Here is a 13,548-nt window from a genome sequence, read left to right on the forward strand (position 1 = left end):
AATCGGTCGTCAACAACCATTAGACCTTCGCAGAACTTTCAGCGACTAAGTTGGGACTGCAGGAGCGCACCTACCACAGGGACATTCATCTCCAGCGGTACCTCTTATTGTCCTGGGACTTACTCCCTACACACCTCTCTCACTCAGAGACGCGAGCATCTAGGAAAGGAAAACTAGGTTACAGCTCCCTGGTGCCACGAGGGTGATCTCAAAGACCGTAGCGCTGCGCCTCTCCCACTTTTGGCCGGGTCTCAGATGGACCCCACAGTCCCGAGGCTCCGAGAGGTCGGCTCTGCAGTATGATCTAAGCCTGTGAGCCCGGCCTGATCTCCGCAGTTCCAGAGCCGCCTTCATCCCAGAAAGATGATGGTGCTAGGCTTCATCCCCGCCAGAGAAGCACTAAAGTACCCTCTCCACGCCTCGGATCCATCGCAAACCCCTCCTTTCTCCCTAGGCCTAGGCCTCCCTCCAGGCCCACTTTAGGGGCTCCTCCTTCGCCCCTGAAACCGATCTAGAACCCGAAAGAGCAAGGCGAGCTCCATCCCACGTCCTCCTCCGCTTTAAGAGCAGCGCCCCGCCCTGGGCCTGGGGACAGGAGGGGGGGGTGACTGGTCAGCTCTGAAGGGCCGGGGCCCCCACACTCACCATCCTCAAGCCGAGTCCCTCCTCCTCCTCCTCCTCCTCCTCCTCCTCCGCCTCCTCCTCCTGCCTCCCCCGTTACCAGGGGTAACTGCTGCGGCGCCGCCCCTGACGTCCCTCGCACGCACAGCGAAGGAGCAGAGCAGCGGGATGGGGCGGGGTTCTGCTCCTCTCTACCCAAAGTGCGCAAGCGCGCCAAAGCACCCGCCCATTGCGCAGGCGGTCTCGGGAGTGGCGGGAGGGCGGGGCGAGCTGGCGAGCGGGCCTGCGGGAGGTGCAAAACCGCCCACGTGGCTGGCCGGAGCCTGTGGCCTGTGATTGGTCGGAAAGGTGGGCGTAGGGCGAGGGGGTGGTTCCCGGGCCTAGCCGCGACACTTCAGTTCTGCTTTCCTAGTCAGCTTCGTCTGGTGGCTGTCGCGGGCTGCATCCCCTCTGGGACCAGGTAAGAGTCCTCAAGTGCAAGCCAAAAGCACAGCTACTCCTATTCCCCGCGCCTCCGAAGGGAGCCTGGCTCCCTTCTGTGGTGGCTGCCAGGCACTGCGTGCTGGACTTGCATCTGTAGAAGCCGCGTGGCGGGAGGGACGGACCAGGGCTCCAGTGGATTCCTCTCTTCTGAACCTCGTTGTCTTCGGGTGTCAGGATTTAGGGCTCAGAAGTTGTGGGCTGAGTGTCTATCTCCAGGATAGGTGATTTCTGCTGGGTTGGGGGAGGTCCCCTGAGAGAGGGCGATAGGCAGGTTAGGAACCAGTCCCTAGCATTGAGGTTAGCCGGCATCGGGAGTGTTAAATTGTCTGGGATCCTCTGGATTTTGGTAAAGCCATGTTGGACTGCAAGCGGGACCACTGGAAAGTTACCCTTACCTTTGTGGCAGGTCGGGTTCTTGACACTGGAGTACAACCTGCCGTCGTGGAAATTGCATTCTTCCTAGTGGAATGTTTCTTATACGAGGTTTAATTTCCTTGCAGCCCTAGGTGTAGATGATAGAGTCCGGACTTGAACTAACTTGTAAACCCTTTATTTTATAGTGTTGCTTGTAAACACTGTGGCTCAGGTAGGAATGCCGTTTGCCCTCCAGGACTGAACTCAGGAGGCAGAGATTTGTACTGGGCAGGCAAGCCTTCTCTGCCACTGAGCTACACTACGTCCCTCTCCTCAGAGCTGTTTATATCTGTTAGTAAACAGAGAACTCTTCTAACAGCTGATAGTTTAGGTAGAAGTGGTATCTCTGGATGTCTGCTGATGCACGTGTACCAGTTACCTATCTTTCCGAGCATGTCAAGTACATAGAGCAATTCCTGTCGCAAAGAAAGGGCTACATATTATTAATAGTTTAATCCGGGTTTCAGGCTTCACCTCTTCCACCAACCTAGTTAAGATTACTGAAACAAAAGCAGATTTTTCCAGTATGGGTTTTCAGGCTTATTGTCGTCATTGTTCTGAGACAGATTCTTTTTTTTTTTTTTTTTTTTTTAGTTTGTTTATTTTATGTATGTGAGTACACACCAGAAGAGAGCATCAGATCCCATTACAGATGGTTGTGAGCCACCATGTGGTTGCTGGGATTTGAACTCAGGACCTCTGGAAGAGCAGTCAGTGCTCTCAACCTCTGAGCCATGTCTCCAGCCCCTGTGACAGATTCTTACTATGTAACTCTGGCTGGCCTGAAACTCACTATGTAGACCACACTAGCCTGAAATTTACATAGATCTGCCTCCTTCCTGGGTACTCATGGGTACTTGGTACATAGTGTGAATCACTATGCCCTGCTAGTTTTCAGGTCTTTTTACAATCAAGTAAAGTACTTTTTATAAAACCTTTAAATTTTTTTTTTGCTTTATGTATATGAGTGTTTTGTCTACATGTATGTAATGCTCCACATGTGTCTTTGGTACCCTGGAACTGGAATTATGGATGGCTGTCAGTCATCATGTGGGTGCTGAAAATTGAACCCAGGTCCTCTGTGAGAGCAGCAATTGCTCTTAACTGCCGAGCCATTTCTCCCTCAAAGTTTTTAAAACTATCAGAACATCTGCTGCCTGCATACTTGTATCAGATCCTTGGAGAAAAAAAAATGCCAATCCCGAATCTTGACTAATCTAGACAGGTGGTGGTGATGCATGCCTTGAATCCCAGCACTTGGGAGGCAGAGGCATCTAGGTTTCTGAGTTTGAGGCCAGCCTGGTCTACTAGGACAGGCAGGGTTACATGGAGAAACCCTGTCTCAAAAAAACAAAACAAAAAAAAAAAAAAAATGAAAAGAAAGAGAAAGCAGAGGCCCAAGGTGCGTGGTTAGATTAGAGAGCCCCCTCCCATTTATCTACTAATCTATTGGTCTCCACAGTGGGGCTCTTTTATGGGAAAGGTCACATTCAGATTCCTCTCTGGTGGTATGGTATCCGTTTTCACTGTCACCTTGGAGTCAGATGAGTGTCTGGAAACATGGGCCTGATCCTACTGGTTTAATTATTACTGTCATTCTCCTGCTTGCTCTAGGCAACCTGACAGAGAGTAGGCTACTGTGTCAGTGGTCTTTGGTCTGGTCTTGCAGAGTTTTGAGCTGCCTGGATCTCCCAAGGCCTAGTGCCTACAGGACAAGTATTCTATCTTAGAACTATGCCTATGGTTCTGTTTTGAGCTTTGGTACCGCTTGCTAGAGGAGATGAGCTTTCTCTGCAAAGACTACTACTAGTCTGCTTTATTATTTTTTTCTTCTCTCTCTGTGGTGAGGGAGGTGGGGTGCGGTGGGGGCCTGGGTGAGGAGTGGTGTTCTATAGGACTGAGAAGCTAGAGGAAAGAAAGCTGTTTCTAGTGAGCTGAGGATAGGGGTGGGGTGAGAAGAGCTGGGAGGAGCCACAGGGAATGAGTGAGGTGAAGGCCAGCAGACACTTTGGTATGCTAATAGACATCGGGGCGGCTGAGTTGATTGACACCCTGTGAGTGGGGTCAGAGGACTACTTGCTGGAGTCTGTTTCCTCCTTTCACCACTGTATTTCTGGAGAGTGAACAGGCTCCCCCCCCCCCACCCCCAGGTTGTTTCAATGTATCACCCAGATTTGTCTGAACTTGTTTTAAAACAAAGAAACATTTTATTTTATTTATTTGGTTGGTTGGTTTTGGTTTGTTTGAGACAGAGTCTCAATATGTAGCTTTGGCTCTCCTTGAACTCACAGAGATCCAGCTGACTCTGCCTCCCAAGTTTTCAGATTACTAGGGGGGTGTGCCGCTGTGCTCAGCCTTCTTTGACTTGTATATAAGTATTTGCCTGCCTCTTTGTGTACTGCCTGAGTGTCTGGTGTTCACAGAGGTCAAGAGGTTTTAGATCCCCTGGTATTGGAGTCAGATGTTTGCAGGAACCATCACGTGGATGCTGGGAACTGAACTCTTGGGGCCCTCTGCAAGGGCATTACCTGAGTCATCTGTGGTGGTATGAGTGAGAATGACCCCCATAGGCTCATATATTTGAATGTTTAGTTCTCAGTTGGTGGAACTGTTTAGGAAGGATTAGGAGGCGTGGCCTTGTTGGAGGAGGTGTGTCATTGGGATGGCCTTTGAGGTTTCAAAAACCCCATGCCAGGCTCAGTCTCCTCTCACCAGCTCCCTGTGGATCGGGATGTAAGCTCTTAGCTACTGATCTAGCACCATGCCTGCCAGCCTTCCTACTTGGTGGTCATGGACTAAACTTCTGAGACTGTAAGCAAGCCTCCTATTAAATGCTTTCTTTTAAAAGATGCTATAGTCAGCTGGGTGGTGGTGGCACATGCCTTTAATTCCAGTGCTCATGAGAGAGAGGCAAAGGAAGGCAAATCTCTGTGAGTTTGAGGCCACGCCTGGTCTATAGAGTGAGTTCCAGAACATCCAGGGCTTCATAAAGAGACCCTGTCTTCAAAAACCAAAGACAGACAAAAACTCCTGCATGGCGTCTTTTCATAGCATTAGATCATAATAACTAAGATACTGTCTCTCGAGCCCAGTTCTGAACTCTTGATCCTCGTGTCTTTGCCTCTCAAACATGGGGGTTTCTGACATGTGCTTCCATTTCTGGATTTCTTTGTTTATTTAGTGAGTTATGCATGTGTTTGTGTGAGTGTGTGCATGTGGAGACAGTGGGTGTCTTCTTCAATCCCTTTCCCCACAACCAGAGCTCCTGCTGCTATAAAAATGAACATCAGATAGATCCAGTCTCGAGTCAGGGTCTCTCACTGAACCTCGAGCTTGTTCAGTTAGACTGGCTGGATGGTGGAGTCCTAGAATCTTCTTCTTGGCCCCCCCACTTTCCTACCCCAGCATGGGGATTACTGATGCACATCTCTACCTGATGACATGTTACAGATGACATCGCTCCAGCTCCTTCTTTTTCTTTTTTAAGGTGGGAAATAGATTGTAGCAGGCAGAGGACCTCTCCGGGTGAGTTAGAGTCACAGCCTTGTGACCTTGCGTTAGATTTTTCAGCCTGGGTTGGCTTGATGTTCACCTTTCTCTGCCAGAAGTGTTTGGTGTGGGCCATGCTTGTATACAGTGGCTACTGTAAGAAGGACTACTTGTAGCTTGTGTGGGAGCGTAACTGTGGACAAAACCAAGAGACCTCATATGGCTTGGTACTGGTGGGATTGACAGTGTGTAGCTTCAGGGAAGCAGACATACTCTTACTGTGTGACCAAGGCAAGCCTGAGTTTGACTTAGAAGTGCCATCCTTGAGATCAAGAGGACCCAAGATAAATTGTAACATCTATCCCATAGTACGTTTTTGGAGGGCATATGTGTGATACAGACGTGGTTACAGTACTAATGAACTTCACAGTCTGGGGGAAGCAGATGTTACATACATTTTTGAATGACAAAAGCCCATGATGCTGTGAGGAAGGGCAGGACGCTGTGTGAGGGCTCAGAATCGAAGACCTGAGTTATCCCTGAAGGAGTCAGCCAACAATGCCCTTTGTGGGGAGATGTTTCAGATACATGATGTAAATTTTGGGAGGAACCTTATGATTTACTTTTAAAAACCAAGCACTGGCTGGAGAGATGGCTCAGTAGTTAAGAGCACTGACTGCTCCTCCAGAGGTCAAATCCCAGCAACCACGTGGTGGCTCACAACCATCTGTAATGGGATCTGATGCCCTCTTCTGGTGTGTCAGAAGACAGCTACAGTGTACTCATATACATATGATAAATAAACATATTTAAAAAAACCAAGCACTGTGTGCATTCTCTCCTGACCTCTGTAAAGGAAGCAAAAGTGATAACCTCAGCCCAATTCCCAAGACCCACAGAGGGGAAGGAAAAGACTTGATTCCCACAAGCTGCTCCCTGAACCTCCACACGGCATGCACCTCCCCCTCTCCAAATAAAAAAAAAAACAGACATGCAAATAAATAGTACGGAAAGCAAAAGCCATCAGCATACTTTAGCCAAAGCCACCTGCATACTTCAGCATGTGACTGCCACATCCTGGTGGAGGGGCTTTTGTATGAAAGGCAGAGGACTTTGTAATGTTAAGTTGAAGGTGGGAGGAGATACCAGAGAGGGTTCACTCTGTAGATGTGCATTGCACATGTAGGAGTATTGGTGGCATGTGTACATTTTGCAGTAAAAATAAAAAGGGGGCGGAACCTGTTCCCGTGTATACCCTGGTGGTCGCATTCTCTGGCCAGTTCTGGCTCTGGCGGGCCATTTGAACTAGTGCTAGTTTATCTCAGATTAGTATCTCTCCTGCCAGCTCTCTGCTAGCCGCGAACTCTCTGGTTCCAGCTAGGCTCTAGAAATCCAGCAGCAGCTGGCCTATCTCAGTTTCCTGCCATGGACGATGCCCACACTCCTAGCAACCGCCCCCTGGTAGTTAAAAATTCCCAACCCGGTAAAATCACGACTCAACAAACTGTAACCTAACAATCACATTTATGTGTTAAATTCTCAATCTTCAATACATCCACAAAATAAACTCACTGCCAATTAATAAAGATAGAAACCGCCCACCTAGACAAGATAAAATTGACCTAGACCACCTGGATCGGAATCATCTTCCTCGTGATCTCCAACTTTCACTTCGCTCCTCCTCCCTCCACTTTTCCCCGCCTATTTTTCCTTGTCATCCAATGATACGCCTTGCCTACCCTGGACCCGCCTTGCTGCATAATGACATCATCCTACATGTACCTGTGGGTGTATTGGGAGCGTGGCAATTTGCTCTCTTGAGCTCAGTCAAGCTGTCCTCCGTGATGGCAAATCTTCACTCTCAGCTTGCCTGCAGGAGCCACGGGGGAGAGTTCTCTTTTCTTTGTGAAGAGCAGGGCGCCCTGGGATGGGTTTACCCTGAGAGAGGGGCCGTGCCTTTGGAAGCGGTATGGCGCTACATGAGCTCTTGCTGGCCCTTGAAAATCCAGGGCAGAAGGTATAACTCTCGCAGGGTGGCTACCCATATCCGCAGCAGGTCGCCCTGCATTTAAAACCACTTAGGAGAAACATTGCTGAGCGTGCCTGTGGGGGGCGGAGAGGATTTCCAGAGAGGATTGACTGGGTAGGACCCACTTTAAATACCAACCCATGGGCTTAGGTCCTAGAGTGAAACTAGGTGGGCACCAGCTTTGTCTCTCACTGCTTCCTGATGCAGACACAGTGTTCCCGGTCGCCTCATTCTAACACCGGGCCTTCCTCACCTCCAAGGGATGCATTCATATGAACCATGAGCCCAAATACCCCCATCTCCCTCCCAACGTTCATACGTTGTCTTGTTGCTGCCACAAGGAAGTAACCCCAGAACTGTAAGGAGAGGGGCTCTTGCCGTGTTCCACCTGATCACAGGGCTTGCAGGCTTTAGGCCTTCAGGAGTACTGTGGATGGGTAAGTTTGGAGCCATGGGCTATGAAAGCTCTCCAGTGTTGTCAGCAGAACCCAGTGGGCCGTTTTGGTTGGAGTTTGAAACGAGAAAAAGTTAAGAGAGGGGCTGGGGATTTAGCTCAGTGGTAGAGCACTTACCTAGGAAGCGCAAGGCCCTGGGTTCGGTCCCCAGCTCCGGAAAAAAAAAAAAAGAGAAATGCAGATGGCGGAAACCTGACTCTGGAGCTTCCGGAAGGAAGCAAGGACCCTACTGGGAACAGGATCAGAGGTCACAGAGGTCATCTGTGTTCCATCCTGGCCGGTAATAGGTGTTCAGCTCATACCTGGGAAGTCTGGAGGTTTGAACACAGCATAACATCTAGGCTGCCTCGTGGTTCCTGCTCACTGACTTTAGACCTACATTGGCGGAGAGATGGGAAGCAGAGGGTCACTGGCCAGACTCGAGAAAGCACCTACAGTTGTGAAAGGGACAGTACCATTAGAGAGAACCCCCACGCTTTTTCACTGGGATGGGTAATGAGAAAGAGGTCCTGTGGACCATGTAGCCACCCAAGGCTCCTCTTTGTGGAAATGCAGATCCAGTTGAGAGGAGAGAGCCCCTGCAGTGTAAGACAGCCAGCCACTCGGGAACTGTTTTCCCAAGTTTGGCTACCCTGGTGCACAGGGACCACCACAGCTATGGATGGAAGGAGCCAGACTACTTCTTGAACACGCAGTAGAATTAGAACTGCCCTTTTGCATTTCCAGGCGTCCAACATGTAAAAGTAACAGGCATCCAACTGGTATGCCAAGGCCTTAGAACGCTGCTGAGATCAGACAAGTCTGAACCCGTGTCCTGTCCTTTCCACAGATGCTTCTGGGGCCCACTCCCCAGCCCCCTTAGGTGAGGTGGGGAGCTGTGGGAGACTGGATCCTCTGCTTCCTGACTACAGACAATGTGTCTAGCCACCTCGCACTCTTGCTGCTGTGGTGGTTAGACTGGTAAAGAGTTTCAATGCAGGCAGTTGGTGAAAGCAGAGGGCTTCTATTTCAGAATACCTGCTTCCTGTTTCCCTGCTAGTACAGGGGATATTACGCTAGTTCTGATGAATTCTTATTGCTGAGTCAGACTGAGCTCCTCTGTGGCAGACACCGTCTCCCTTAGTGTGATCACGCACAAGGCTGGCTAGTGACGTGGACCAGGAAACCTTGTTGGCAGTTGCTTAGTTTCATCACCATTCATCGGGCCCCTAGATCATCACAGGGGATGCTTAGGGTCCCTGACTGCCGGGGCCTCAGGAAAACTGATTGAGGGATCAACTCTCACTCTTTCTTTGTTTCTTAGGTCTGTAGTTTGTGTTTGAACAATATGGAAGTCGATCTGTCTGGCTTTAACATCGATGCTCCCCGCTGGGACCAGTGCACTTTCCTGGGGCGCGTGAAGCACTTTTTTAACATCACAGATCCTCGAACTGTGTTTGTGTCAGAGCAGGAGCTGGACTGGGCCAAGTCGGTGGTGGAGAAGAGCAGGTGAGGACGTGGTCAGGGGAGGGAGAAGCTGGGGCTGGGGGAGCTGGCAAAGGTCTCAGGAAGTCAGGAGAAGCACGGGGAGGCAGGAGGCAGGCATCAGGTCAGGGTGTCACTGATGTTGTCCTTGGGTGACAGGATGGGACTAATGCCCCCTGGCACTCAGGTGGAGCAGCTCCTGTATGCTAAGAAGCTTTATGACTCCGCCTTCCACCCTGACACTGGGGAGAAGATGAATGTCATCGGGCGGATGTCCTTCCAGGTCCCTGGTGGCATGATCATCACAGGTTTCATGCTCCAGTTCTACAGGTGAGTCCCAAGATGGAGGAGGGCTAAGCTGTAATGACAGTCCTCCATCAGTCACTTCCCAGATCCCGGGCACCATGCTAAGTAAGCTCTTCGTGGGAATGGCCTTTCCCCTCTCAATCACACACACAGGTGCTCTGTCATCCGCCTTTGCTAGGTGGGACTCCTGAAGCGAAGCGAAGTGACTGTTCATGACCTCACTCAGAACTACTGCAGGGGCCTCATGGTGATGCAGTCAGGCCTGAGTGCTCAGTCCGCTAGGCATCCTGAGGGGTATTATTAGTTTACTGTTTTGAGAGTCTCACTGTGTAGCCTTGGCTGACCTAGAACTCTATGTAGATTAGGTTGACTTTGAACTCAAGGAAATTCAACCTGCCTCTGCCCCTCTGCCCCTCTGCCCCTCTGCCCCTCTGCTCCTCTGCCCCTCTGCCCCTCTGCCCCTCTGCCCCTCTGCCCCTCTGCCCCTCTGCCCCTCTGCCCCTCTGCCCCTGCCCCTATAGTAATTGAATTAAAGGAGTAAGTCTTTTTTTTTTTTTAATAATTTGAAGTGGGAAGATACACTTAAAAAAATATTTATTGTATATATGTGAATACATTGTCTTCAGACACACCAGAAGAGGGCATCAGATCCCATTACAGATGGTTGTGAGCCACCATGTGGTTGCTGGGAATGGAACTCAGGACCTCTGGAACAGAGTCAATGCTCTTAACCACTGAGCCAGCTCTCCAGCCCAAATAAGTGTTTTTTCTTTCTTTCTTTCTTTCCTTCTTTTTTTTTTTTTTTTTTTTGGTTCTTTTTTTTTCTGGAACCGAACCCAGGGCCTTGCGCTTCCTAGGTAAGTGCTCTACCACTGAGCTAAATCTCCAGCCCCGTGTTTTTTTTTTTTAAACAACAAAACTTTTGCCAGGTGGTGGTGGTTTGCTTCTTAATCCCAGCACTTGGAGGCAGAGGCAGGTAGATCTCTTAAGTTTGAGGTCAAAGGGCAATTTAACAGCCAAAGTTTCTCTTTCGGTGAGACCTAGGACCTGGGGCTAGAACTCAGGGTCTTTCCTCATCTAGCAGTTTACCAGCCTCCGAAGTTCTTTCTTGTTTGTTGATATTGCTTTATTTTTGAGACAGAGTATCACAATGTAACTCTGGATGGCCTGGAACTGGCTAAACCTCAAACTCAGAGAGAACCACCTGCCTCTTCCCCTGCCCCTGCCTCTGCTTCTGCCTCTGCCTCTGCCTCTGCCTCTGCCTCTGCCTCTGCTTCTGCCTCTGCCTCTGCCTCTGCCTCTGCCTCTGCCTCTGCCTCTGCCTCTGCCTCTGTCTCTCTGCCTCTGCCTCTCTGCCTCTGTCTCTCTGCCTCTGCCTCTCTGCCTCTGCCTCTCTGCCTCTGCCTCTCTGCCTCTGCCTCTCTGCCTCTGCCTCTGCCCCTGCCTCTGCCCCTGCCCCTGCCTCTGCCCCTGCCTCTGCCCCTGCCCCTGCCTCTGCCTCTGCCTCTGCCTCTGTCTCTGCCCCTGCCTCTGCCCCTGCCTCTGCCCCTGCCTCTGCCTCTGCCTCTGCCTCTGCCTCTGCCTCTGCCTCTGCCTCTGCCTCTGCCTCTGCCTCTGCCTTCTGCCTTCTGCCTTCTGCCTTCTGCCTTCTGCCTTCTGCCTTCTGCCTCCACCTCCCCTGTGCTGGAACTAAAGGCACATGCCACTGTGCTCAGCTCCTCCTAAATTTTTTCTTTTAAAAAAATTATTTGTTGTATGTATACTAGTACACTGTAGCTGCCTTCAGACACAGCAGAAGAGGCATTGGATCCCATTAGAGATGGTTATGAGCCACCATGTGGTTGCTGGGAATTGAACTCAGGACCAATGGAAGAGCAGTTAGTGCTCTTAACCAGCTGAGCCATCTCTCCAGCTCCCTAAATTCTTAAAGTATAGTTTCCACAGTTGATTTATGTTTTAAATGTTTGACACCCAAATGAAAAAGGGAAGGCCTTTTCTTGCTCTTCTCGGCTGGGAAGGGGATAAGCTTTCAACCTTTGACTCTCCCCTCCCTGCCTTCTCCAAGTCCTCTACTCCTCTGTGTTCATTTAGTTAGTTGTTGGTCCAGGTGCCAGGGATTAAATAATTTAGGGTCTGCCGTTTTGGAGATGCAGCATGATGGAGATTGGGAAGCAGTTTGGGGAGAAAGAATTTTGAGTCATGGGAACAGGACACACAGTGATTATCTCAGGAAGGGCAGAAAAATTCCAAGAAAAAACAAAGCAGGATTTTACCCCGTGTGAGAGGAAGAGCTTAGAAAGCTGCAGATGCTATGTTGCCTAGTAGACCCTAGGCCCCTCTTTATCTCTCCTGCCTCCCTTGTTTGTAGGACCATGCCTGCCGTCGTCTTCTGGCAGTGGGTGAACCAATCCTTTAATGCCTTGGTCAACTACACCAACCGGAATGCAGTGTCCCCCACATCAGTCAGGTAGGAGACCTGCTATCCTCCGCCTCCCCAGAGCAACCCTTCTGTCTTTTCTTTCGAAGTGGGGCCCACGCTGGGCAGGTGCCCAGGGTTTGAAATAGTAAGACCAACTTAGAGTGTCTTTTCCCCAGACTATGTCAAGATAGCCATTCATTTGACTAATGTATTCTTTTCTTTTTTTAAAAAAATATTTATTTCTACTTTTTAGATTTATTTATTTTGTGTTATTGTTTGTGCACTTCATTCATACCCGGTGCCTGCAGAAATCAGAAGAGGGCATTGGATCCCCTGGAACTGGAGTTATGGGTGGATGTGAGCTCACTATGTGAGCTGGGAACACAACCTGGGTCCTCTGCAAGGGCAGCCAATGCTCTTGAGCCCTAGAGATGGCTCAGGAGTTAAGGGCATGCCCTGCATTTCCAGAGCTTCCTAGCACCCAGATCCGGTCGGTGCTCAGCTCCAGGGGGACCTGACCTCTATGTGCACACATGCACACACACATAATTTAAAAATAAGAACTGAAAACAAAAACCAAGCTGGGCATGGTGGCTCACACTTTCAATCTCAGCACTCACGGGGTAGAGGCAGGATCTCTGTGAGTTTCAGTCCGGCCTGGGCTACACAGTGAGACCCTGTCTTAAAACCAAAATTAAAACAGTACTCCTGACCACTGAACCATCTCTCCTGCCCCAAGATTACTTTTGTTTGTGTGTGTGTTTTGTTACTGATCACCACATGTGTGCGCAGAAGCCAGAAGAAGGAGTTAGATACCCTCCAGTTGGAGTTGCAGGTGTTATAAGTCATTGGGTGTGGGAGCTGGGAATTGAACCTGGGTCCTCTTAACCACTGAGCCATCTCTCTAGTCCCAGAATTTTGCTGAGTGTTAATTATATGCCAGGCAAGGTCCCAGAGGCTTGAGAGTCCCTGATGAGTAAGACATAGCAGGCTCTGTTTAAAGATCTTCCAACAGGCTGGCAGGCAGATCTCTGTGAGTTCAAGGCCAGCTTGTTCTGTATAGCAGTTCTAGGCCAGCCAGGACTATGTGCTGAGATCCTGCTCAGTAACCAAACCAAACCAAACACATGAAAAAGTCTACAGTGACCTCAGCTTGACTTTGCTGTGGTCATGGAGACGAGTGGTTGGACTGGAGATCTGTTCAGACTGGCCCCTGGGGAAGTCCATGCAGTGAAACCATCATGAAAAATAACCTGTGGAGGAAAGGGTTTGTTTCACTCACAGTTCATCACCCAAAGCAGGGAGAGCAGGAACTCAAGCAGGACAGTAGACAGGAGCTGATGCAGAAGCCATAGAGGGGCGCTGCTTACTGGCTTGCTCCCTCTGGTTTGCTCAGTGTGCTTTCTCATAGAACCCAGGACCACCAGCCCAGGGATGGCAGCACCCACAATGGGCTGGGCCGTCCCCTGCCCCATCAACCACTAATCAAGAAAATGCCCCGGGGTTGGGGATTTAGCTCAGTGGTAGAGCGCTTGCCTAGCAAGCACAAGGCCCTGGATTCAGTCCCCACCTCCAAAAAAAAAAAAAAAAAAAAAAAAAAAAAAAAAAAAAAAGCCCCAATGGCTTCCCTAAAGCCTGACCTTAAGACTTTAGCTTGTGTCAAGTTGAGATAAAACTCTAGCCAGCAAAAGGATACAAACATGTAGGAGGCCAGGAGGGTTCTCTAAACAGGGAGCAGCAGCAATATACATTGGTTCTGACAGAAAACCGTGTGGTGTGTTTAATGCACTAAAAGAGGACCAAGGGTGCTTGGCACGGAGTGGTGGGAATTGGGTGTGTGTGTGTGTGCGTGTGTGTGTGTGTGTGTG

At 49.9% G+C, this 13,548-nt stretch overlaps 2 protein-coding genes across 3 annotated transcripts in view; one reads left to right on the forward strand and one right to left on the reverse strand.

Moving 5' to 3' along the window:
- The window catches only part of Arl3 (ADP ribosylation factor like GTPase 3), a 46,010-nt gene extending 45,354 nt beyond the window's left edge, over nucleotides 1-656 (reverse strand). Inside the window, exon 1 of one of the 2 annotated variants that reach the window (NM_022700.2) lies at nucleotides 646-656. In NM_022700.2, coding sequence (NP_073191.1) covers nucleotides 646-648 — 3 coding nt within the window. In that variant the 5' untranslated portion in view covers nucleotides 649-656. Of the gene's footprint in view, nucleotides 1-74; nucleotides 158-645 lie in introns of those variants that run through there. The other variant, XM_006231559.5, reaches the window with a different exon arrangement.
- A 340-nt stretch (nucleotides 657-996) lies between these two features.
- Nucleotides 997-13,293, forward strand: Sfxn2 (sideroflexin 2). Its single transcript, NM_001013072.2, has 4 exons — nucleotides 997-1,081; nucleotides 8,795-8,979; nucleotides 9,115-9,285; nucleotides 11,630-13,293. The coding sequence occupies exons 2-4, from the start codon at nucleotides 8,819-8,821 to the stop codon at nucleotides 11,730-11,732; spliced, it is 435 nt and encodes a 144-aa protein (NP_001013090.1). The 5' UTR covers nucleotides 997-1,081; nucleotides 8,795-8,818; the 3' UTR covers nucleotides 11,733-13,293.
- Nucleotides 13,294-13,548: the final 255 nt, after the last annotated feature.

Source organism: Rattus norvegicus, chromosome 1 (assembly GCF_036323735.1).
Source record: "Rattus norvegicus strain BN/NHsdMcwi chromosome 1, GRCr8, whole genome shotgun sequence".
Taxonomy (NCBI): Eukaryota; Metazoa; Chordata; class Mammalia; order Rodentia; family Muridae; genus Rattus; species Rattus norvegicus.

Bases quoted from the DNA above. Each gene is read 5' to 3' on its own strand.
- Sfxn2 (NM_001013072.2), top strand. From the start codon at position 8,819: ATGGAAGTCGATCTGTCTGGCTTTAACATCGATGCTCCCCGCTGGGAC. The intron at 8,980-9,114 runs GTGAGGACGTGG...CTTGGGTGACAG, and splicing joins TCGGTGGTGGAGAAGAGCAG to GATGGGACTAATGCCCCCTG. The intron at 9,286-11,629 runs GTGAGTCCCAAG...CCTTGTTTGTAG, and splicing joins TTCATGCTCCAGTTCTACAG to GACCATGCCTGCCGTCGTCT.